At 55.4% G+C, this 22829-nt stretch overlaps 1 protein-coding gene across 10 annotated transcripts in view; it reads left to right on the top strand.

The window, feature by feature from the left end:
• The first annotated feature begins 1332 nt into the window (after positions 1–1332).
• Positions 1333–22829, top strand: part of PTDSS2 (phosphatidylserine synthase 2) — a 29957-nt gene continuing 8460 nt past the window's right edge. The window contains exons 1-4 of one of the 10 annotated variants that reach the window (XM_059068171.2): positions 1347–1699; positions 8777–8878; positions 16561–16643; positions 20829–20896. In XM_059068171.2, the coding sequence (XP_058924154.1) occupies positions 1518–1699; positions 8777–8878; positions 16561–16643; positions 20829–20896 (435 nt within the window). In that variant the 5' untranslated portion in view covers positions 1347–1517. Of the gene's footprint in view, positions 1700–1933; positions 2014–4358; positions 4607–4675; positions 4922–8776; positions 8927–16560; positions 16644–20828; positions 20897–22829 lie in introns of those variants that run through there. The other 9 variants (XM_059068170.2, XM_067037989.1, XM_067037991.1 and 6 more) reach the window with 9 other exon arrangements.

The following is a 22829-nucleotide window of genomic DNA, read 5'->3' as shown; positions in this document are numbered from 1 at the left end:
GGAAGCCCCTAGTTTTTCTTAAGATTAAATTGAAGGACTGCAGTTCTACGATTAAACAAAATGAATGGTATATTTATTTTCATTGGTAATGCAAACAGAAAAACACCTCCCCATACACCTCCGACAGGAAGGCATCTTTACAGACCACCCAGCCAGGGGAAGGAAACTTCTCTCCTCCCACGGCAGCCCAGCCAATCAGAGACTGCAGTGGCCCAGCCCATGGGAAGCCTCCTTACTTTGGACCCCCAGCTCCTCCAATGGGCTCTGGTTATCACAGCCCCGCCCAGCTCTCTTTTTTCCCTATAATAGCACGTTCCCCCGGCTTGGTCTCTGGATTTTCCAGTGGTCCACCATGGTTGAGAGATACTGAGCTGCAATTCCTCTGCTATTCCTGAATAAGCCTGCCTTTGGAGGTGAAATAACTGGCTATTTTATTATTAAAGGTGACAATATCCATGTACAGTTCTGCATGGACATGTGTTTTCATTTCTTGGGTATATACGAATTGCTGGGTCACATGGTAACTCTATGTTCTCCCTCTGAGCAGCTGCCGGACTTTTTTTTTTTTTTTTTGGCTGCGTTGGGTCTTCGTTGCTGCGCGCAGGCTTTCTCTAGTAGCGGCAAGTGGTGGCTACTCTTCATTGCGGTGAGCAGGATTCTCCTTGTGGTGGCTTCTCTTGTTGCGGAGCACAAGCTCTAGGCGCGCGGGGCTTCAGTAGTTGTAGCTCGCGGGCTCTGGGGCGCAGCCTCAGTAGTTGTGGCAAATGGGCTTAGTTGCTCTGCGGCATGTGGGATCTTCCCAGACCAGGGCTTGAACCCGTGTCCCCCAATCCGCATTGGCAGGCGGATTCTTAACCACTGTGCCACCAGGCAAGTCCTGCCGGACTTTTTCAAATGGGTCAGAGCTAAATGTTTTTGCAGGGGGCTCTGTCTACATTAATAATTTGCGTCAACCAAGGTCAGCATGTCTACTACTTTATTAAGAACTACTCTCCGGCCATGAAGAGGACTCTACAGGCTAGAGTCTGGAGCTCCCAATGGAGACCGGGGAGAACACGCCTGGGCCCAGGGTGTTGGGAAAGGGGTAGTGCTGGTGGCGCGCCGCGGGGGGCAGGCCGCCTGGGGAGGAGGGTCTGGGGCGGAGCTCGGGGTTAGACCGCGGGGGGAGGAGGGTCTGGGGCAGCCCGGGCGCCCCAGCAGTATAGGGAGACCTCGCTCTTCCCGCAACTTTGCCGCGCTGGTTACCTAGCAACCAGGCCGCATTCCTCCCAGCAAGCACTGCTTCTAACGCACGACATTGGGAGACTGCGAGTCCCAGCATGCCTCGCGCCCAGGCGCTTGGACTACAAGTCCCACAATGCACCGCCCGCCCTTTTCTTGCCGCCCCCCGCCTCTGCTCCCCGGAGACCCTGCGGAGCGAGCGCCGCGACCCCTTCCCAGCGCTCTTCGCGCGGTCTCGCGGTGACTCTGGTGCGTGGGGTCAAGGCGCGGGGCAGAGCTGCTGGGTCCGGGGCGTCATGCGGAGGGGTGAGCGCAAGGGCGCCGAGGGGCCGCGGCCGGGGTCCCCTGTGCCCGTGGGCAAGGCCTCGCTGGAGGAGCCGCTGGACGGCGCGGCCGCGGGCCGAGCGAGCGGATCGACCGCTGGCCGCCGCAGCACCGAGTCAGAGGTCTACGACGACGGCACCAACACCTTCTTCTGGTGAGGGACGGTGGTTCGCTTCAGTGCCAGCTGGGGTCGCGAGGGGCGTGGCCACGTCGTGCGGCTTGGGGATGCCCACAGGACCCCGGGACCGGCCCCTTGCTGCTGCAGCCCCGACCCGGCCTCCCCGGTGGTCCAGCCCCTCATCTCTGACCCCTGCCCCCTATTCTGGGAGGACTTGGCTCCGAAGTCACCTCAGAAAGGCTTTTCCTGTCCTCCCTGTTCGCAGTCCCCCGCTGCCCTCCGTTGTGATCCCTTTCGCTGACGGTGCTGATGCCGTGTGAAATGATCGTCTCCTCCCCCGGCACGTGGCGGTAATATCGACACATTACTCCGCGTCAGGAGCTGAGCTAACGAGTGTGGAGGAAGGCTCTTCCTCTTTAGTGGCCGCTCGCCAGGCCAGCCCTTTGACCCTTGTGCAGCTCGGTCCCGGCCAAGCCTCGGGGTCAGGCTGTCCTCTAGTCTACCTTCGCGGGGGTCAGGGAGGGAGGCGCCGCCAGGAGCAGAGTTGGAAGAGTTCATGATGTTGCTTTAGGCCGAGTTGGGCACTTCTGCGTTTGAGGGTCCAGGAAAGCAGTCTTGGACCAACAGGTCCCAGGTGTGGCTCGTGCACCTGATGGCTCAGTGACCTTGGGCTACCCTTCACCAGTCTGAGCTTCTCTTTTCCTTGCTTCTTAGAGGCACAAACCCCATACGCTAGAAAGTGTGCTTCTTGAGAGGAGGGCTGTGGCTGTTCTATGCTGCTCAGTTCACGGCCACCTAAAGTTGTATCCCATGATAGGCCCTGGGGACATTTGTGGCTTTGGTGCCAAGAGAGCTCATGGGAGAGACAGACGTGTAGGCAGCAAGGATGCCATGTGGAAGCAGCTCCGCAGAGTGGGAGCCTGGGACCACAGAGAAAATGCTATCGGGAAAGGAGGAGAGCCTGACGGAGCCACTGGACAGTCGGCGAGGTGCCACACAGCTGGAAACCTCAGGGGAGATGCACGTGGGGCCACTGGTGTCTTGCTTGTATTTGACTCGGGAGAGACAGGGAAGCGGATGTGGTGGGGGAAGCATCCCTGCACCTAACGAGGTCGGGATCTTCCCTGTGGGTGTGGGCAGCTGCTGCTGGGGATGGCCACCCAGCCGTGCTCTGGGGAGATACTGTGCTCCAGTGGCCTGGAGCCAGGGGGAGGGGGAGAGGGGTGGGGTGCCCTCCTCGGCGGGGGTGTGGCCCCAGAGCTAGAGACATTCTGTGAGTGGACCAGGCGTCTCCTGCTCGGGGGACAGGGCCCCTTCAGACTTCAGGACAGAGGGCACCGTCCTCCGACAGCCCGGCTGGTGACCACAGGAGGGAGACTGAGGTTCTGAAGTGGTGCCCAGGCTTGCTTTCCTTTCCCATTCATTCAGTGCATGTTTTGGGGGGTGCCAGTTGCTGTTCTAGGGGATACAACAGAGAACTAAACAAGAAACTTAGGTTCTGGCACAAGACCGGAGTCTCAGGAGGCTCAGCATGTTGGCCGAGGGGGTGCTGAGCGGTGCTCACAGACGCCTGAGGGTTACGAGGGCACTTGCGGGTCTCTTTAGAAGCACAGAGCAGCGGCCCGCGGGCCCCTGCCCATGGGGACACAGGAAGGCCTGCCGTAGCTGCGCTCACTTGGGGGGAGGCCTGATGGAGCCAGGAAGGCTCCGAGGAGGGTGCGCCGCGGGGCTGCCAGTTCCTGGTACTGGCCTCCTGGGCGGGTGTCTGCAGCCTCCACACCACAGGTACGTGTGTGGTGCTGGCGTGTGTGGTTGTTGCTGAGTCCCAGGCCTCTGCCCTCACCTGTGCAGGGGAAGAAGCTTCACGTTTCCTCAAGGCAGGTAACCAGATGCTCACCTGGCAAGAATGACTTATTTTTTCTTGCAGGGCCCAGCCACTTACCTTCTTCTGAGTCTCTCAGCATTGACTTTCTGTGCTGGGATTTTAAAAACTCTGTATTTTGAGTTTTAGGGAATTTTATTAATGGATGTTACCAAAAAATTAATATAAAGACTAAAATGTATGCGTTTGTGGAAACGACTGTATGTTCCAAACTTACTCGAAAGAACTCTTGCATGTTCAAAACCTTGTTTTTACAGTTTTTGCTTCCAAAGGAGCTTGGGCTTCTTGGGGGCCATGTAGGAGGATTGTGAGTTTCTTTGTTATTACTCGTCTGCCACAGAGTATGGAATTAGGATGCAGCCATGGAGCCCAAGGCTGGGCTGCCCCACACTGGGCCTCGGGGAGGGGCAAGAGGACGGCTGAGGTCTGCGGTGGCACAGACACCACCTCTTCTGCCAGTGTCTTCACTGGGGAACACCTAGTGGAAACGTTAAGGACAGCAGACACAGTGCAAAAATACAGCAGCTCGCTTTGTCTGAGAATTGTTCTGGGCGCTCTTGGAGACCCAGTGCCCCAACGGGTGTTTCTGAACGTAGCCACCCACAGGTGGAAGATAGGTGACTCACCGTTGGGTCACCACGCCTCGAGTCAGGGACACGACGGACGGTTGCGACATCTTGGAAATGCTCACCGCATGCTCACATCTTACAACACTGAGCGTTTGGTGAGCACGGGCTCAGCTGTCAGCAACACATCTCGCAGTAGCTGTGAGAATCTGCGGGGCAGATCTTAGACGCCCCGCATTCCTCAGTCAGTGTGGGTTGGGGTTTGCCAGCTTCGCCCACATCAGGGCAGCATGACTTCCCAGCTGGTGCCTTTTTGGTCCTGCTGGTCAGCAGGCCAGGAGGGTCGGTGGCCCCAGGTGCCTCTCACAGGCCTGGGACAGGCCTTCTGGTCTTGACGTTCCCTGGCTGAGCTGCCGCTGTGCGCTCAGTCTCACAGCCACGTCGTCGTACCTTCTCTGACTGGTTTGGCAGGCTGCCTCCCTGCCCGCTCGGCATGTGAGTATGGTCATCTCTAGACAGGGGCTGACAACTGGGTAGTTTCCGCTCGCCGTGGCAGGGAGCCTGCTGTCTTCACGCCCTCACCCTGGCCCAGCGGCCGGCATCACAGGAGTTACAGCCGATCTCTCCCTGTGCCTGGATCCCGCACGTCATCTGCCAGTCCCTCAACCAAACGGTGCGTTTGTCTTCCTGGGCACCAGGAGCTAGGAGCAAGAGGCCGTTGCCCAGCTCTGGCACCCGAGAGGGGCACAGGGTCTTCGCTGCTGTCCTGCGCTACCGACGTGGTGCTGTTATCATGTCTCTGTGGCCACGGTGAGCATGCAGAGCTTTTCCAGCCCCGGCATTCTTGCTTTGCCACATTAAGTCCATCTCAGTCCGTCTGGCCTCTCCCCTTGGGCTCCAGTGGCCCCCGGCACACAGTGTTTGTGAGGACCGTACCTGCCCGGCCTAGCCTTCCCATCTCAGCAGCTCGTCTTCCTTCCTGGCCACCTTGTCTCCTTCTAGCCTCACTTCCCTTCTGTCTGGAGACCTTCCTGGAGTGAGTGATTCTTTCAGAGCAGGTCTGCTGGCACCGGATTCTCTACTTCTTCCTCCATCCACGAATGTTTAGTTCACCTTCGTTCCTCAAGGATGTTTTCGCTGGACATGGGATCCTGGTTTAACATTTCTTTTCTTTCACTGCTTTACAGATTTTGTCCCACTTCCTCTGGCCTCCATGGTTTCTGAGGAGAAATCTGAGCTCATACTTGGTGTTTGAGCTGAAAAGAAGCCTGGTGAAGAGTCTGTGCTGTGGTGGCTGAAAAGCAGGAACCTTTGGGACCAATTCTAACATCTTGATTTCTGACTTTATTCCTGTTTTTTGCGTTTTTCCTCTGAAAATGCTCACCAGAGTAGGCGTGACCCTGCCTCTTGGGGCAGGCAGTGGCCTTTCTGGAGCTTAGGGCCCGTCGGGTGCCACCCCTCGTGGTGCAGGCTGCTGACTCCGCGGGGACCGGGCCTGCCGGCCTGGCCTGTCTACCGGCCTGCCTGCCTGCCTGCCGAGGGTGCTGTCCCGTGGCTCCGCCCACGGCCCGGCAGGCACGTCTATACAGGCCTGGAGCTGAACCCCGCCGGCCCTGAGCAGTTCTGCTCCGTCACGCTCGGCCAGCTTGGGCTCCACGTCCCGTCCAGCGTGTCAGCTGTACCTTCTGGGCAGATCCAGAGCAGCAGCTCCCAGCATCTCCTGCCCGCCCTGGAGGGTCACGAGGCAGCCCCGTCTGCTCTCGGCTCTGCAGTGGCCCTTGCTCCACCGACGTGAGTCCGGGCCTCCCCGGGCAGGACCCCCTCCTCCAGCCATGGTGACCCCTCAGCCCTTTGCTCTCGCGTTGCTGGCCTGGACCCGCGTCCCCAGGTGTCCTGCGTGAGGCCCTCCCTAATTCTGCACCCCACCCCACCCCGTTTCGTTGTCCCCATACCCAGCCCTCTGTGTGTCTTGCTGTGTTGGAACGACAGCTCAGGGAGACAGGATTGGGGTTTATTGGCACCTGGTAGCTGCTCTGCGCCGCTCAGTGTCTGTGTCACTTAGGCCCACTGGCCCTGGGTCTCATCACCTCACGGCGAGGGTTTACGGAGTGATACAGGTGTGCTAGAGGCATCCTGAGCAGCGCTCAGACCCTAGACCCTCACCACCGAGCTGCGTGACCCTGACACTGCCGTTTACAACTCTGACCAGCCTCGGGCCAAGGTGATGGAGAGGCCTATGCCTTATCGTTGTCACCCTCGTAATCCAGATGCCCTCGGTCCCTGGTGGGTTCTCAGTGACTCTTGTTCTTCCTGCTAAAATCTGATGTCCCCTCTGGGGCGGGAAGGGTGGGCCATGTCCTAGACCCAGGAGAGGCAGCTGATTCCCTCTGTGTGTAGGTGTTGGCTGATGTCCAGCAGAGGATCAGTTTCTGGGTCACCACATGCAGAGAACCGTGGGAGCGAAGGTCTAAAGTAGGACCTTATTATGTAGTCTCTGTGCTGTAATTATTCCACCGATCTCTCGGGCACTGAAATGTTTACTATTACAGAGTTCAGCTGAAAGGCTAAGATTTTCCTGAAGTTCCCTCATGGTCTAGGACTCAAATGTGAATATATTAATATTGAATTGTATGAAGATAGTTAAAATAGGAGTTTTGTTCACTTCGAATAGTTTTAAATGCCAGTATTGTGAAATATGGCAAAAGAATGTGCTCTCTGCTTTCTTTACTTGGAGCTAACTTATCTGAACATGACTGTTTTTGTTTTCACAAAGAAAATTAAATTTAAGTGAAGGGCATAACACCTGAATAGATGGAGAGATACTCCTTGTCTTGTGAATGGGGAACTCTCATCTAGTTGTTACTCATCAGTTCTTCCTGGGCTAATTTATAAATTCAGTGCAGTTCCGATTAGAATCCTAATAGAATTATTTGTGGCAGCTGCCAGACTGATGTCAAAGTTAAGATGGGAGAGTAAATATGCAAGAATAATCAGGATGGGGAAGAGGGCTGGTCTGCTGGACATCGGGATGGGGTCTAGCTACGGTCCAGGTCTCTAGCGCCAGCCTAATCTCATGCAGCCCCACTCTTGCTTTTTAAAAAATTACTTGAATCAAGGTACAACTGCTTTCCATGACACACACCCACTTGAGGGTCCGTATCCACGCTCCAGTGCCTTACATGTGGTGCCCTCCAGCGGGGTAGGGATGCAGGACATTCCATCACCTTGGAAGCTGCCACCCTAGCACCTCCCCAACCATGTGCCATCCATGCTCTATCGCCGCCTCTTGTGAGTCTTGTTGGTGGAAACAGACAGCAGGTTGCTTTCACGCCTGGCTGTCATCATGGGGTTAACGTCCACATACAAGTCTTTGAATGGACATATGCTTTCATTTTTCACAAGTAAACACTTGGAAGGAATGGCTGGCTTGGGTGGTAGACTCTGTTTAACTTTGTAAGAAACAGGGAAGCTTTTTCAAAGCGGCTGCACCCTTTTGCAGCCCCACCTGGAACGTGTGAGTGTTGGTGGCTCCGTGTCCTTGCGAGGACCCTTCCTCGAAGGCACTCGTGCTGTCGTCCGTGGTCCCGTCCCAGGGGGCGGGCGCTGCCGACTTCCATGCTGCATGTCTGCTCCCACGGCGACCGGTGATGCTGCACATCTTTTTGTGTGGTATTGGCCATTGGTTGATCTTTTTCTTTGACGTCTGTGTTCAATCTTTTGTTCGTGTTTCAGGAGATCGTCTTAATCATTGAGTTGTAAGAGCTCTTTATGTGTTCTGGGTACAAAGGCCTTTGTCGGGTGTATGTGTCATCAGTGTTTTCTCCCGGCTGGTGGCTGGCTTTTTCGTTTCTTCACTGCGTGTCTCACGGAGTTTTGACGGGAGGCCAGTACTGGGCTCGATGCTTTTTGTGTGTTTGTTCACTCGTCTTTGGGGTGCCCTTCAAGTCTGGAGGTGCCCTCGTTTAGAAATGCAGGGCTGCATCGTCTCTCCATGGACACGGGAGCTGGGCCTCTGCCCCCTCCGCAGACAGTTGTTCAGGGCAGAGGGGCCCAGGCGGGTACATGACTGGGCGGCGCGCGGTCTGGTGCTGGACGGGTCGTGGGCCCTGGTTCCAGGAGAGGTCGCCCGCTGCCTGCCGAGCACTGCCGCTTTCCCACATCGGGGCTCTGGAGGTGCAGCCCGGGTGGACAGGCAGAAGCAGGGAGCCCACGTCGCGCCCCACCAGGCAGCCGCCCCTCTGCCCGGTCTCCTGGGCAGGTGGCCGTGGCTGGCCCGCGCTCTTCTCGCGCCGGCCCTGGGGCCTCTCTCTGCCGCCAGCGCTCTGCTGCCATCCCGGCGGGTCTCTCAGCCGTGGTCACTTCATGAATCACGAGGTTTGTCTCGGGGCCATCTTGCTTGGTGCCTGGAGCCCACTTAACCGGCTGCCTGGTCGCTCTGAACCAGAGCCGCCTGCCCGGGACGCCTCGAGCCAACGCGCCGTCCGCTCTCCCCGCCCGAACGCGTCTCCGCGCCGGCACAGGACCGTCTGGGAATCACGCAGCCGTAGCTGGCGCTCGGGGAATTTTGAGCTGGAGGTCGGGGGCCGAGCTCGCCCCTCTGGCGGCCCACCGCGCCGCGGTCCCACGCGTGCTTTCCATGCACCGACGCGGCTGTTTGCGTTGCAGGCGGGCGCACACCCTGAGCGTGCTCTTCATCCTCACCTGCGTGCTGGGCTACGTGACACTGCTGGAAGAGACACCGCGGGACACGGCCTACAACACCAAGAGGTACCGGCCCGACCCAGCCTCGCTCCACGCGGCTGGCGGGGTGTCTGGGTGCGTGTGGCACTTTCAGCCCCTCTTCTGCCCGTCCCCACCCCTGGGATCGACAGCACGGCTCCTGTGGGACCCGCTGCGCATGCTGCCTTTGCGTGCGAGAAACCAGAAGGTGCTGTGGCGGCTCCAGGGAGGGGTGTAAGGGGTTCAGGTCAGTTCCGATGGGGCGGCTTCCCCACACATCCCACCCTCAGCACCCCAGGCCCCACCTGAGTGTGCTGCAGGTCAGCTCAGTTCTGACATCGTCCCAGGCAGCGCCAGGCCCCACGGTCCCGGGCTCTGTCCAGCCAGACTGCCTCCCCTCCCCACTTAGACCCCAGTCGCGAGAGCGGCCATCACCTGACGGGCTGTAAACCATAGGTTCTCACCGTCTCCTCCTTGGGTGCAGTTAATTTGCTAGGGCGGATCACAGAACTCAGAGAAGCATTTTACTTATTTATTATCAAAGGTTCATCATAGAAAGATGGAGGAACAGCCAGATGGGAGAGATGCATGGGGCGAGGTGTTGGGATGGGACACAGAGCGTTCACGCGTTCACCAGCCTGGAGGCTCTGAACCCCCGTGCTGCTGGGGTTTAGGGAGGCTTCCTTACAGGGCCTGACTGATTAAATCACTGGCCACTGGCGATTGACTCAATCTTTACCCCTCCCCAGAGGTCTGGGGGTAGGAAGGAGAGTTCCAGCCCTCCATTCGTCTGATTGGCTCCCCTTGCAACCAGCTCCCATCCGGAGGTGGGGTCCAAAAGTCACCTCGTTAACATAACAAAAGATACCTTTGTATCCCTCAGCGTTTGGGCCATACCAGGGGTTTTAGGAGCTCTGGCCAGAAACAGATGAAGACCAAATATGTATTTCTTGCTATAAATCACAATATCACAGTGACGGTGAATTTGAGTGTCTGGGCTTTTTGTGAGGCCAGGGGTGGTCCCCATCAGCTAGTACCATTCTTCTACACTCCATTGATAAGAAGACTTTTTGAAAGTTTTAAATTGGCTTTAGGAGTCTGGTGGTCCATCTCGTCCTGCAGGGCAGGACGTGGGTAGACTGTCTTTCCAACATTATCTCCAGAAATAGAGTAGCTGGTAGGTTTGTGTCCTTTGCCTGAATCCCATGGATTCTGGGGCCAGTCTCAGAAGTGCGTGGGGAAGATTAGCTGGTTTCAGAATGCGTTTCTGTGCATTTTCTACGCTGGACGGACTCACCTCTCCGTCTCTGGTGCCATGAAGCCCCTGTTGCTGTTCTGATCCTGGGGCCCAGGCCCCACCTGCTCTGGTGGGACAGCTAGAGGAGGCCAGGCAGGGACAGAGGTGTGGGGGGGGTGCGGCATCCAGAGCCCAGAGGTGGCAGGAGACCATTGTTCAGCTTTGGGTGGTGGGCTGGGCTCGTATACCTTCACCCTTGGGGTCTAACCCTCTCCGCCTGGACTGTGGTGTAGACGCCAGGGTCCAGGACACCAGGAGGTGTGTGCTACCCTCCCCTGTAAGGCGCAGGCCTCCCGCCCGGGCTCCCCAGCCCTGTGCGATCACACCGCAGACCTGACAGCAGGGCTCGCAGAGCCCAGAGCAGAGGAGGGAGAGCTGGGCTGCTCTTTGGGCCCCTCTGGGTGGGTCTCTGAGGGGACGCTGGGCCTGTGGACCTGGAGACGGAGCCCCACGTCTGCCTCAAGGGGGTTTCCGGCTGGAACTTGGCCTTTCCTGTGCATTTGTTTGCCAGCACGTGATTATGGAGGGTTTGCGGCGTCTGCTGGGCACAACCAGGCAGGGAGGACCAAAAAGGAGAGCTTGGTCATACTGAAGAGGTGTCCCCATGTGGCTGTGAAGTTGGGCTGGAGATGAGCAGTTATGACGTCACAGGGCAAGACTAGTCACAGGGGAGAGCAGGCCCCCCCAGCAAGAGTGGGCCCATCAGCGTGTCCCGGATGCCTCCCGAGGCAGGGCTTGGGTTTCCCTCACCAGACGCCTGCCAGGCGAGTCACAAAGCCTTGCTGCCCTGGGCCCTGCCCTGTGCCTGGGGGCCCAGGGGCTCAGACCCCCAACGTCGAGGGGGCTTGTTGGCCTCGTCTGGGACAGCAGCTGTGGACCCGGGTGGGTGCTTCCCCACCTCTTCTTCCTGCACTGGCCTTTCTCTGAGCTGTTCCTGCCTGAGAGAGGTTGGCAAAGTGAGCCCAGAAGGTGCCACCAAGAGGGACACCTGGGTCCTCTCCCTGGGGTCCCCTGTGTGATTTCATGGAAGGCAGGTGGGTGGGAATTCAAGGGCCCCAGGTATTGCTCTGCCCTGAAGTTCTGTGCTCTGGGGACACAGGACATTGTAGCCACCGTCTCTGGCCCTCTAGGCCCACTTCAGGGGCACAGAGGAGCTGCCCTCCTGGCCCTTTATGGCTGCTGGTGGTGCCTGGAGCCTACTCCTAGGAGCCTGTAGCCCCCCCCTCACCTGTCTGAGGCTCTGCGGCTTCTTCCAGGGACAGTCACATACGCGTGTGGGTTCATTTCTGCTGAGTCCACTCTCACCCCCGTGGACCCCAGAGGGGCCCACAGCCTGCCCCCCACGTCAGCCTGGGCTGTGATGAGGTCCCACCCCCACCCCCCACCCAACCCTGGTCTCAGGAGGCCACTGGGGCTGCTGATTTTTATTATGTCAGAGCTTTTGATGCTCTCAGGGGAAGGTTTTGTATATGTAAAATACTTCTCAAAGGTTATGGTTATTTTTTTAAAATATTTACATTGTTAAAAATCTAGGGGCTTCCCTGGTGGTGCAGTGGTTGAGAGTCCGCCTGCCGATGCAGGGGATACAGGTTCGTGCCCTGGTCCGGGAAGATCCCACATGCTGCAGAGCGGCTGGGCCTGTGAGCCGTGGCCGCTGAGCCTGCGCGTCCGGAGCCTGTGCTCCGCAACGGGAGAGGCCACAACAGTGAGAGGCCCGCGAACCACTAAAAAAAAAAAATCTAGGAAATTGGTTTGTTTCCCTTAAGCTTTCAGTTTCACCTTGTGTGTCATTGTGGATCTAACAAGTTCTGTCACTTTAAGGAAGTAGATTTTTCTTCCTGGGCCAACTTTATTGTTGTGTCATTTAATATAACATGCACGTACGGCTCGTCTACGTGCCACAGCTAGGTGGAGGTACACGCTGAGTTTCCTCTGAGGGCCGCGGTCAGTCTGCACTGCTGGCCATAGGCTACACCGATCTGTCCCCACAGGCCCTTCTTGCCTGTTGTACAGTCTCATCCAGCACGCGCCCTTGTGTCTGGCCCCTCCCACTCGGCATGATGGTTTTGTGACACCCACGTTGCCGTGTCTGTCAGCGGTCATCCTGGTCCATTGCCAAGGGGTGGTCCACCATGTGGACATGCCACAGTTCCTTGATCCATTATCTGTCGGTGACGTTGGGATGTTTACGTATATATACATATATGTATGTGTAAATAAATCAATACATGTACAATATAAACATTTTGCACGTTTGTAATGTGTAGGAATATAATGTATTCACAGTACTGAAGAACAGAGGCAGAGGACTGACGCTGCCTGGCTTCAGGCCTGACTGTAAAGCTGTGCAGTGGTGGTCAGGACAGTGGTGCTGGCAGAAGGCTGGACAAGTAGAGAGCCCAGAAGGAGCCCCACACAAAGAGGAGCAAAGGCAAGTCAGTGGAGAAAGGAGAATTTTCAACAAAATAATTCAGATACAGACCTTACACTTTTCACAATAATGAATTCGAAATGGATTATAGACCTAAATATAAAATAGAAAACTATAAAACTTCTTGAAGAAAACATGGGAGAAAATCTGGTGACCTTGAGTTTGATGATGCCTCTTTTTTCTGGCCTCGCCATGAGGCATGTGGGATCTTAGTTCCCCGACCAGGGATCGAACCCGTGCTCCCTGCAGTGGAAGTGTGGAGTCTTAACCACTGGACCGCCAGGGAAGTCCCAATGACTTTTTAGATAGAACACCGAAAGCATGATCCATAGAAGAAAAAACTGATAAGTCGGACTTGATTAAAATTAAAAACTTCTGCTCTGCAAAGCACACCGCTGAGACAAAGACAAGACAAGGCACAGGCTGGTGGGAAATATTTGCCAGTTACACTTCTGATGAAGTATCTGTATTCACTGTGCAAAGAACTCCTGAAGCTCAGCGGTAGGAAAACCAGCAGCACAGTTACAAACCAGACAGAAGGTCTGGACGGACACCAAAGAGGACACAAGTGCATGAAAGGACGCGCTCAGCACCATGAGTCAGCTTGGGGACGCCGCTACACACCTGCTCGCGTGGCCAGGATTGCAGACATGGCACATGGGGCGCTGGCGAGGGTCCGAGCAACAGGAACCCCAGCCGTCGCCAGTGGGAGCGTGAGGGGCAGCCGCTCGGGAAGACGGCTGGGGACTCTCCCAGAGAGCTAAACAGAATCCAGCAGCTGTGCACCTTGGCACTTACCCAGAGGGGCTGACCACTTAAGTCCACACCCAGACATGGACGTTTGTAGCGGCTTTGTTCACAGTCCCCAAAACTTAAGTCCACACCCAGACATGGACGTTTGTAGCGGCTTTGTTCACAGTCACCAAAACTTGGAAGCCACCAAAATGTCCTTAGTGAGTGAATGGGTCAACAAACTGGTACCTTCATGCAGTGGAATATCATTAAGTAATAAACAGAAATGAGCTATCAAGCCATGGAGACAGAGACGAAGCTTAAATGCATATTGTTGAGGGAAGGAGGCCAGCCTGTAAAGGCTACATACTGTATGAGTCCAACGCTGTGACATTCTGGAAAAGGCAAAACTATGTGATGGTAGAAAGATCAGTGGTTTCCTGGGGCAGGGGGTGAACAAATAGATGGAGTGTGAGATTTTTTAGGGCCTTGAAACTGTTCTGTTGATATTGTAGTGGTGAATGCGTGACCCTGTGTGTTTGTCAAAGCCCATAGGACTGAACGACACAAAGAGTAAACCCAAGTATGCAAATTTTAAAAATCGTTTAGGGTCTTCCCTGGTGGCGCAGTGGTTAAGAACCCGCCTGCCAATGCAGGGGACATGGGTTCGAGCCGTGGTCCGGGAGGATCCCACATTGCCGGGGAGCAACTAAGCCTGTGCGCCACAACTTCTGAGCCTGCGCTCTAGAGCCCGGGAGCCACAACTACTGAGCCTACGTGCCACAAATACTGAGCCTGCACACCTACAGCCCGTGCTCTGCAGCAAAAGAAGCCGCCGCAATGAGAAGCCCGCGCACCGCAACGAAGAGTAGCCCCTCTCACCGCAACTAGAGGAAGTGTTCGTGCAGTAACGAAGACCCAATGCAGCCCAAAATAAATAAATTTAAAAAGAAAAACAAAAAACTTAAAAAAAAAAGTCGTTTAAGAGGTGGAGGACCCCAGGAAGGAATGCAGACTGTGACAGGAGAACATACGAAAGGTGCTGACCTGAGTCACTCTGGAAACGAGTGGGGTCTGTAGGCCTGAAGGCAAGGGACGTGCACACAGCACTGGGCTCTAGTGGTGAAGTTATCTCCCACGGGGCATGGGTCAACAACCGTGTCCCTGCTGTACACGTGCGCTGGGATTGAACAGGAAAGGACACGGATGGTGGGGGCTGGTAGTCTCACCCGGGAGGAGTGGGAGGTTACAGACGACCAAGGGGAGAATGATCCGTGGCTAACAGATGCTGGTTGGAGACATCAGTGAGAACTCATGTTCAGTCTAATGTAGAGACAGGTGGTTACACACAGGAATATTTGTAACGTATGTGTGTATGCAAGGTTGGCACGCACGAATCTTATTGCTCTGTCGGCCGAGAGGGCCCAGAGGCAAGGAGCACACGGGCCCCCAGATCTTGGTTCCTAAGAGCATTCGTTCTCCAGTAAAGGAACCAGGCTCCCTGGACAAATGGCCAATTGCAGGGCTGGGACAGGGAACCCCCAAGATGGGCCTGGAGCATCTTCTAGCACCAGAAAGTAGGGAGGCGCTCAGAAACAACAATACAAACCTCCACAAAGGTGCGGCGTGTCAAAGCAGTACAGGAGCCAAATGAAAGCTCCTTGCGGCCAAAGCTGGAACAATTTGAGCAACGAAATCCGTCAAGTATTGAATTATAACCCAGCGTGTAACGTAGGTACCCATAAATCTGGGTTGACATAAGAAATGACCAAACACATTAGTGAATCGGGGAGCAGAGACAAACCTCCCACACAGAAGGTTTCCCATCCAGTTGCGGAGCTGCTCTCCACCCACTGCGCAGGGGGGCCTCCCTCCTGAGGGCGAGGCGCGGAGGGGACCCAACAGACACATCTCTGCCGGGGGGTCGGGGTCAGCACTGACAATTGGAACCGTGTCGATGGCGTGTACCTTTGATGTGATGTGAAGAGGGTCCTTAACACCTGTGGTCTCACTTCCAAAAATCCTACAGCCCTGGTCTAATCATAAACAGCCCTGATCCAATAAAAAAGACAGCCTTCATTAAGGGGCATTCCACAAAATACCTGACCAGTGTTCCTCAAAACTGTCCAGGTCATCAAAACAGGGCCAGTCAGAGAACCTGTCACAGGCCAGAGGAGCCTAAGGAGACTTGAGGACTGTCTTGTGGGGCCCTGGATGGGGTCTGGGAATAGGAAAAGGACTTTAGGTAGAAAGTAAAGAAATCTGAAAGAAAAAACTGTGGACTTCAGTTACTGTATCGGTGTTGGTTCACTGACTGTGACAGCTGTCCCACGCGCATGGAGTGTAGGAAATTCTGTACTATCTTTGTAACTTTTCTGTTCTAAAATTAAAAGATTGTTTTAAAGTGTAATTTATTTGCTTTCCTCTAAAAGTCCTTCTGGGTGACAGATTTTCCCACATCGTCCCTTTGGGGCAGGAGGGTATCTAGCTGCTCTTTCACCAGACCCTGGAAGGGTGACGCTTGCCCCCAGGGCATCCTCGCCTGCCCCCCCCCCCCCCCCACCGCTGAGTGCCAGGGACAGGGCTTTGTGTCCTCAGACCTGCTCCTGGGGACAGCGGCCCCGGGCGTCCCGTGAGAAGTGCGTCCGTGCACAGCAGCTTCACGTGCAGTCACCCAGGCCTGCGAACGCGAGACTGTGAACCCTTGTGGCATGACAGTCCCCCATGGGCGGGATGAGCTGGGCCCGCATTGCTCCTCCGTCGTGGGCAGGGGTGCCGTGTGTGTCTGCGTGGCTTTCACTCTGTCTCCTGGTGGGTTCCTGCTGGGACTGGATATGGTGGCCCCACAGGATGAAAGAGCTACCAGCGGGGCCCCAGCCTTCTTGGAGCGGGAAGCCGTTTGATCCTAATAACACCTTTCCATCTTAGGGCTTTAGCGAGCTCTGGATCATCCTGTATGGAAATTTAGGGGGTTTTTGTCTGTGTGTTTTTAACGTGCTGCACGTCTTGGTGACGTGGCTCTTGACGGTACACGTGACCTAGCCCAGCGGCAGGGCCTTCTCCCCGGGGTGGTGCTGCCGCCTCTGGGGCCAGGGCCGCAGTGCTGGGCCGCCAACCTCTCTGCGGCTTAGCCTCGGCTCTGCCCCAGGTGGGGGTTGGGCCGTCCCCCGTGGTGGGCGCCCGGGGGTCCCTCCCACCTCCTGCTGTGGAGGAGCCGACCCGGAGCTTGGCGCTTCTGCACACTGAGGGCTGTTTGTTCTTTATTTGCAGAGGTATTGTGGCCAGTATTTTGGTTTTCTTATGTTTTGGAGTCACACAAGCTAAAGACGGGCCATTTTCCAGACCTCATCCAGGTAACTTGCCATTTCTTTCTCCGTGTGTGCCCGCGTGGCCGTGCTGTTCTGAGGGTGGCTCTGTGTCTGTGCTGCCGCGTGTGAGTGTCCCGTCCCCCTCGGGCCCCTCCCGGCTGGCCGGCTTCACTGCCACCTCGAAGCCCCCGGGGACCCTCCCCTGCCCCCACCTCTCCCCCTCCCTGCCCTCTCTGTGCTAGTCAGGGGGGTGGTCTCCATGCAGGCGGAGGCGCCCAGGGCCGTCCAGTGCGCTTGGCATGGCCTTGAGCTGGTGGTTGTGCCCCCCGCTGTTGGGGGGCTCACCGGGCGCCATCCTCAGCCCCCCATCCCCCTCCCCAGGGTCGTGGGGCTTTCTGGCAACCCCTGGGACATCCCCTCACAGCTGGAGGGGCCCCAGCCTGTCCAGGCTCCAGCCTCCCCGAGGGGCCGGCTCCGGGGCAGGGGTGGTCAGTTTTCCTGAAGGGTCTCAATTTAGTAACGAGTTTCTGTCTCAGTAAGGGTATATATTTATCGTAGAAAATTTAGAAAATACAAAAAGTATTTTTAAATAAAAATTAAAACCACTCACGAAAATAACCACTGTTAAGATTTAATGCGTGTGTGTGCGTGTATACGTACACAGGTGTAAAAACAAGAAGTTGGCATCATACTGTATGTGTGGTTTTGTATCATGCATTATTCACCTCAGGGTTAACACATGCATATCCTTGTTAATTTTTCTTGATGGCTCCTTGTTTAGTCATCGTTTGAATGTACTCCAGTTTACTTAACCAGTCCTGTATGATTGTATACTTGGGGGTTTCCGATTTCGTGGCAATAAACCAGGCTGTAGTGAATTTCCACATGTACACCTTTGTGTACCTGTCTGATTATCCATGGGACCAAAGGTCCAGGGGAAGTAGCAGATGAAGGGCATGAGCATTTGGGGCTCTTGATGGGTGCTACCCAGTTGCCCCCTAGAAGGGGCATGTCTGCCCAGGGGCCAGCGAGCCGGGGGTTGTGAGCGAAGCCCCCGGGGGCTCTGCCCCCTCAATGCCTGGTGGGGACGTTGGTGCTGCCCCCGGGGCAGCGTGAGCTTCTTGAGCCGAAGGGTACAGCCCCCACTGGGGGTTGGGGAGGGGCTGCAGGACCTTCTCCACCGTCTCCACTGGTGTGGCCCGTCCAGTATTGCCTCAGAAGGGTGTGGACTCTTAACCAGAGCAACGGAAAAGTGAGCTGTAGTGTCAGAACCACCAGAGTCACAGTGAGAAACCAGGTGTGTTCAGTGCTCGTCCGACGGACTTGGAAGGGAGAACAGGAGCTGCCACAAACTCCCCAGAGGCTGTCGGTGGGTGAGGGTGCAGCGAAGTTCTCGTGGGCAGCCGGCACTGGCGAAGCCGCAAGCAGGACCGACGGGGCCCCGCCCGCGTCATGCGGGGGCTTCAGCTTCAGGGAAGCTCTGCCTGCGGCTCTGAGCGCTGCAAGTGTCAGGCCGGCGCCCCCCGGAGCGGGCAGTGCCGCCATTTCCGAGCCGGCGCTCTGAGCGTGGCTCTGCCTTTCCTTAGTTTGGTTGCTGTGCGCACACCCTGTCTCTCCGCCAGTCTTGTCTTAGTTCACGTGGGGACCTGCCCCGGAGCACCGTCTAGATGGCTTGTTCACCTGGTAGTTGTCATGAAGTCCTCAGCCTCTCAAATCAGGTTATGTGTGCACGCTGGCAGGAACTGACTCCACAAAGGAGGCGCCCTGGGGTCTCCGTGTGCCTCCCGCCCTCCTCTGGGCCCGGCTCAGGTAGCCACCGGGGGAGCAGACAGCCGACCTGTATGGGGCGTTGCGTTATTTGGAAACGAGTTGGCTGCAGCTCCAGCTGGGGCTGCCACTAAAGAGGCCCCCTTGCCTTTGCGAGCGGCTCCCTGCAGATGCTGGAGTAGACGAGGACGTCGCAGGTGCTGCTGAGGTGGCCGGAGTTGATGCTCGGGAAGAAGAGAAAAGTGCGGGTCTGGGAGCAGGGCAGCCAGTGATCAGGAGCCTCCGGGGTGGCTCGCGGAGAGCCGGAGCTGCGGCGGGGTGTGGGGACCCTGGCTGTGGAGAGGGACGAGGGCCCGCTGGCCACTTGGTGGGGGGCAGGCCTGGGTCCTGGTGGGCTCTACGGGGTGCTAGTGGTGGGGAGTCTGAGCCGAGTGGGGGTGGCCGGGGGAGGGACAGCGCAGCCTTCCTGGGAGGAGGTGGCCGTCCCCACAGCTGGGCAGCCACACTCGGCCGCCCCAAGTCCTTGCTCCACAGCCCTTGTCCTGCTGCTGCAGCCTCGAACCAGGGAGAATTTTCCAGGTTTTTCCTATATTCAAGGGCACGAAGAATAAGTCTGTCACCTCGGCTGTTTACGTCCGTTGTCTCAGAACGCGTTAGTCCACCTTCCCAAGAACTCACCACGTTTGTATTTCCTGCCCATGCGAAGTTGGATTCTCGTCAGGCTCCGGGGTAGTTTTCCCCCAGTGAGTGGGTCAGGCCCAAGCCCTGAGGGTGCCGGGCTGGCCCCAGAGCCTGGCGTGTGTACAGTTCTCACCCTCTTCTGGCACGACAGGCCCCGCACCCTCCCACTCACCTGCCCGGCTGCCTGTACCCTGGGCCCCACTGAAGCGGGGGCGGGAGAGCGCATGGTGCTGTCACAGATGACCTGGAATAGCTGTAGAATAGCTGTGGCCAGACCTTGTGTCACCAGTTTGTGAGCACGGCTTATTTTTTTAATTCAAGGTGAATTAGCTTTTAAAAGTAGGCTGGTGGGTTTTTTTTTTTCTTTACAGACATAAGCATAGGGGAAGCAGATATCTTATTATTTATTTATTTTATTATTTTATTTATTATTTGTTTTTTAGCTGCATTGGGTCTTCGTTGCTGTGCGCGGGCTTTCTCTAGTTGCGGCGAGCGGGGGCTACTCTTCGTTGTGGCACGCAGGCTTCTCATTGCAGAGCACGGGCTCTAGGTGCGCGGGCTTCAGTAGTTATGGTCTGTGGGCTTCAATAGTTGCAGCACGTGGGCTCAGTATTTGTGGCACAAGGGCTCTGGGGCGGGCGGACTTCAGTAGTTGTGGCTCACGGACTCTAGAGTGCAGCCTCAGTAGTTGTGGCGCACGGGCTTAGTTGCTCTGCGGCACGTGGGATCTTCCCGGACCAGGGATCGAACCCATGTCCCCTGCATTGGCCTGCAGATTCTTTACCACTGCGCCACCAGGGAAGTCCCCTTAGGCATTTATTAAACAGGATTCTGAAGATTCTTGGAAGATAGAAGTTACTGGTGGCTTTTAGGACAGTTCTAGACCTTCCCCTTCCTGTTATCTCATCCCTCAGGGACTTGAGAGCATGAAAAGCAGATGGTGAGAGAGAGGAGTCCCGGCCAGTGAAAGGGGTTCTGAGAGACACGTTCGTTCTTTTTTCCAGTCTTATTGAGATAGGATTGACATGTAACATAAGTTTAAGGTGTACTGTGTGATGATTTGATACATGTGTATTGCATACTCCAGTAAGGTTAGTTAACCCCCCTCTGTCATCTCATGTAATCTCAACTTTTTTTTTTTTTTTTTATGGTGAGAACATTTAAGATGAACTCTCTCAGCAACTTTAAAGCATATAATATAGAATCGCCAAGTGTTGTCACCGGAGGGACAGAAGTGCTGACTGAAACTTAAGACAGTTTCCTAAAACAAATCGTCATCCCAGGAATTCAGAGGTGGTTTAATGTTGGGAAATGTGTTAATTTCATTCATCACATTAACACTAAAGAAAAAAATTGATCCTCGTAAATGCAGAAGAATAAAGTTTTGTACTCGTTCATGATAGAAACACAGCATACTGGAATTAAAAGGTTCTCTTAACGTGACAAAAGGTATCCACCGAAACCCTGCAAACTTACTTAAAGACGAAGGTTAGAAGCATCCCTAGGAAACACAAGACAAGGATGTTTGCTGTCACTGCTCGTATCTGGTGGTTTGCGGGCCTTCTGTGCTGCAGGAAAGATTAGGGACGGGAATGGAAGAGAAGGAAGGAAAAACAGTCAGAGAGAAACTGTGCTCAGCCCTGAGTTAGATCTTGCTTCTGAAGTCTCTACCAGGGACCTGAGGGCCCCAAGCAGAGGCCGCGTGTGCGGGAGCTGTGTGGGGCGGGGCCGCGGGCCGCAGGGCGGCCCCCTGATGCCTCTGTGTTCTCCGTGTCTGTACAGCCTACTGGAGGTTTTGGCTCTGCGTCAGTGTGGTCTACGAGCTGGTGCTCATCTTTATACTCTTCCAGGTAAGCGGGTCTCTTGGTTGGGTGAACTGTGGAAATGGAGGTGGCACAGAACACGGCGCATTGGCCCCCAGGGCTCTGGTAGGAGGCTGGAGCCCACCTGAAGGGGGCAGGGGCTGTAAGGGTGGGAAGGCGCCAGCCATCGCCTGCGGCAGAGTCTCCGTTCTCAGCGGGCCTGGACCTCTGCGCGCAGCTGCGGCGTGGCCGGGAGACAATGGGTTCAGGCGTGGACGCCTGGCGGCGCTCCAGATCTGAGCAGGGCTGAGCCCTCTCAGGGGCACACCTGACCCCGCAGCACAGGCGCTCCGAGTGTGGGCAGTGCACCCGGGACCAGCTGCCACGGGCCTCGCTGCTGGTTCTGCGTGTGACCAGCCGTGGCTTTGTGTGCTTTTCTCCCTTCTGGCACACGTTCTGCAAGGGGGTTGGGGTGGAGGTTGGAAACTTAGCTCCTCAGTAAACCTTGGATCAGGATTTGTTGCCGCTAATGTCTGTCTGACTAATACTCCTGCTCTGCTGAACTTATCGAGCTCGCCTTTGAGGGTGGTCTTCAGTATTCAGTCTCAAAACAGTCAGCGATAGCTGAGTGATTTATCATCGCGTGGGAAGCTTTGCATTTCGGGTAGGTGTGCAGGGCTGGGAGCTGTAACACTTGTTTGTGTGGATACCACAGTTAGGCACAGAGCCCCAGGCCCCCGCGGGTGCCACCTCCGTGGCCCTGGCCTCGCAGTGGCCTCGCAGCGGCCATCTGTCCCTGAATCACCCACCACCATTTGTCTCTTGGAAAGTCTCGTGTGAGTGGAGTTGTGCAGAGCGTGGCCTTCACTGCCTCTGAAACTCAACCAAGCGGTGCGCACCTACAGCCGGTCCTCTTTATTGTGGATGGGGCTCCTGGTGGAGGGACCGCCATCTGTCCATTCACTGGGCTTGTGTCTGGTTTGGGGCAGATGTGCGTGGAGCTGCTCTGAGCCTCAGTACAGTCTCTTGTGTGGACCTGAGCTTTCATTTCTTGAGGGTGAACACTCAGGAGGGACTCCTGCGTCGCAGGTGAGGTGTCTCACTCCCAGGGCAGCTGTGTCCCGCCAGCACCTCTCTCACCCTTGGCAGTACTTGCCGTCGCCAGGGTCTTTTATTTCAGCCGGTGTCTTATGGATTTCAGTGCATTTTTGGGTGGCTGATGATGTTGACCAACTTCTGCATTTATGAGCCATGAAACAAACATCCTTCTCGGTGAAGTGTTTATTTTTTGCCCTTTTTAAAAATCGGGTGGTTTGTTTTTGTAGTGTTGAGTTATGACAGCTTTTTATATAGTCCTGGTTACAAGGTCCTTTGCTGGATGTGCTGGGCCTTCGTTCCTTAACAGTGGCGGTCCTTCCGTCTTTTCTTTTTGTGTTTTTGATGTCATATCTAAGACTTCTTCGTCCAACACCAATTTATTAAGATTTTCTCCTATACTTTCTTTTAAAACCTACCTGGTTATACATTTTACACTGAGATTGTTTATTCGTGTTGAGTTTCTTTTTACATTTTGTTTTGGAACGATTGTAGATTCACAGGAAGTTGTGAACAAATTGTACAGGTAGGTCCTGTGTTCCATCACCCAGGTCCTCAATATTTTGCACAAGTGTAGGACAGTATGTGTACCTGAAACTAACACAATATTGTAAGTCAACTATAATTTTTAAAAATATATATATATATGACAGTATCAAACCAGGAAATTGATATCAATGCACTCCACAGAGTTTGTCACAGTTCAGTTTTACACTCATGTGTGCACACGTGTATGTAGAATACTGTGCATTTTTTTTGGTTTTATTGCAGTGTATTTAATTAAAAGTATTTTTTAACTACAGTAAAAAATACATAACATAAAATTTACCATCTCAGCCATTTCTAGGTGCACAGGGCGGGGCACGAAGCACATTCACATGGTCAT

This window comes from Kogia breviceps, chromosome 7, assembly GCF_026419965.1.
Source record: "Kogia breviceps isolate mKogBre1 chromosome 7, mKogBre1 haplotype 1, whole genome shotgun sequence".
NCBI lineage: Eukaryota > Metazoa > Chordata > Mammalia > Artiodactyla > Physeteridae > Kogia > Kogia breviceps.
Note: the sequence above shows the minus strand (reverse complement) of the source record. Positions and strands in the feature narration are given on the sequence as shown.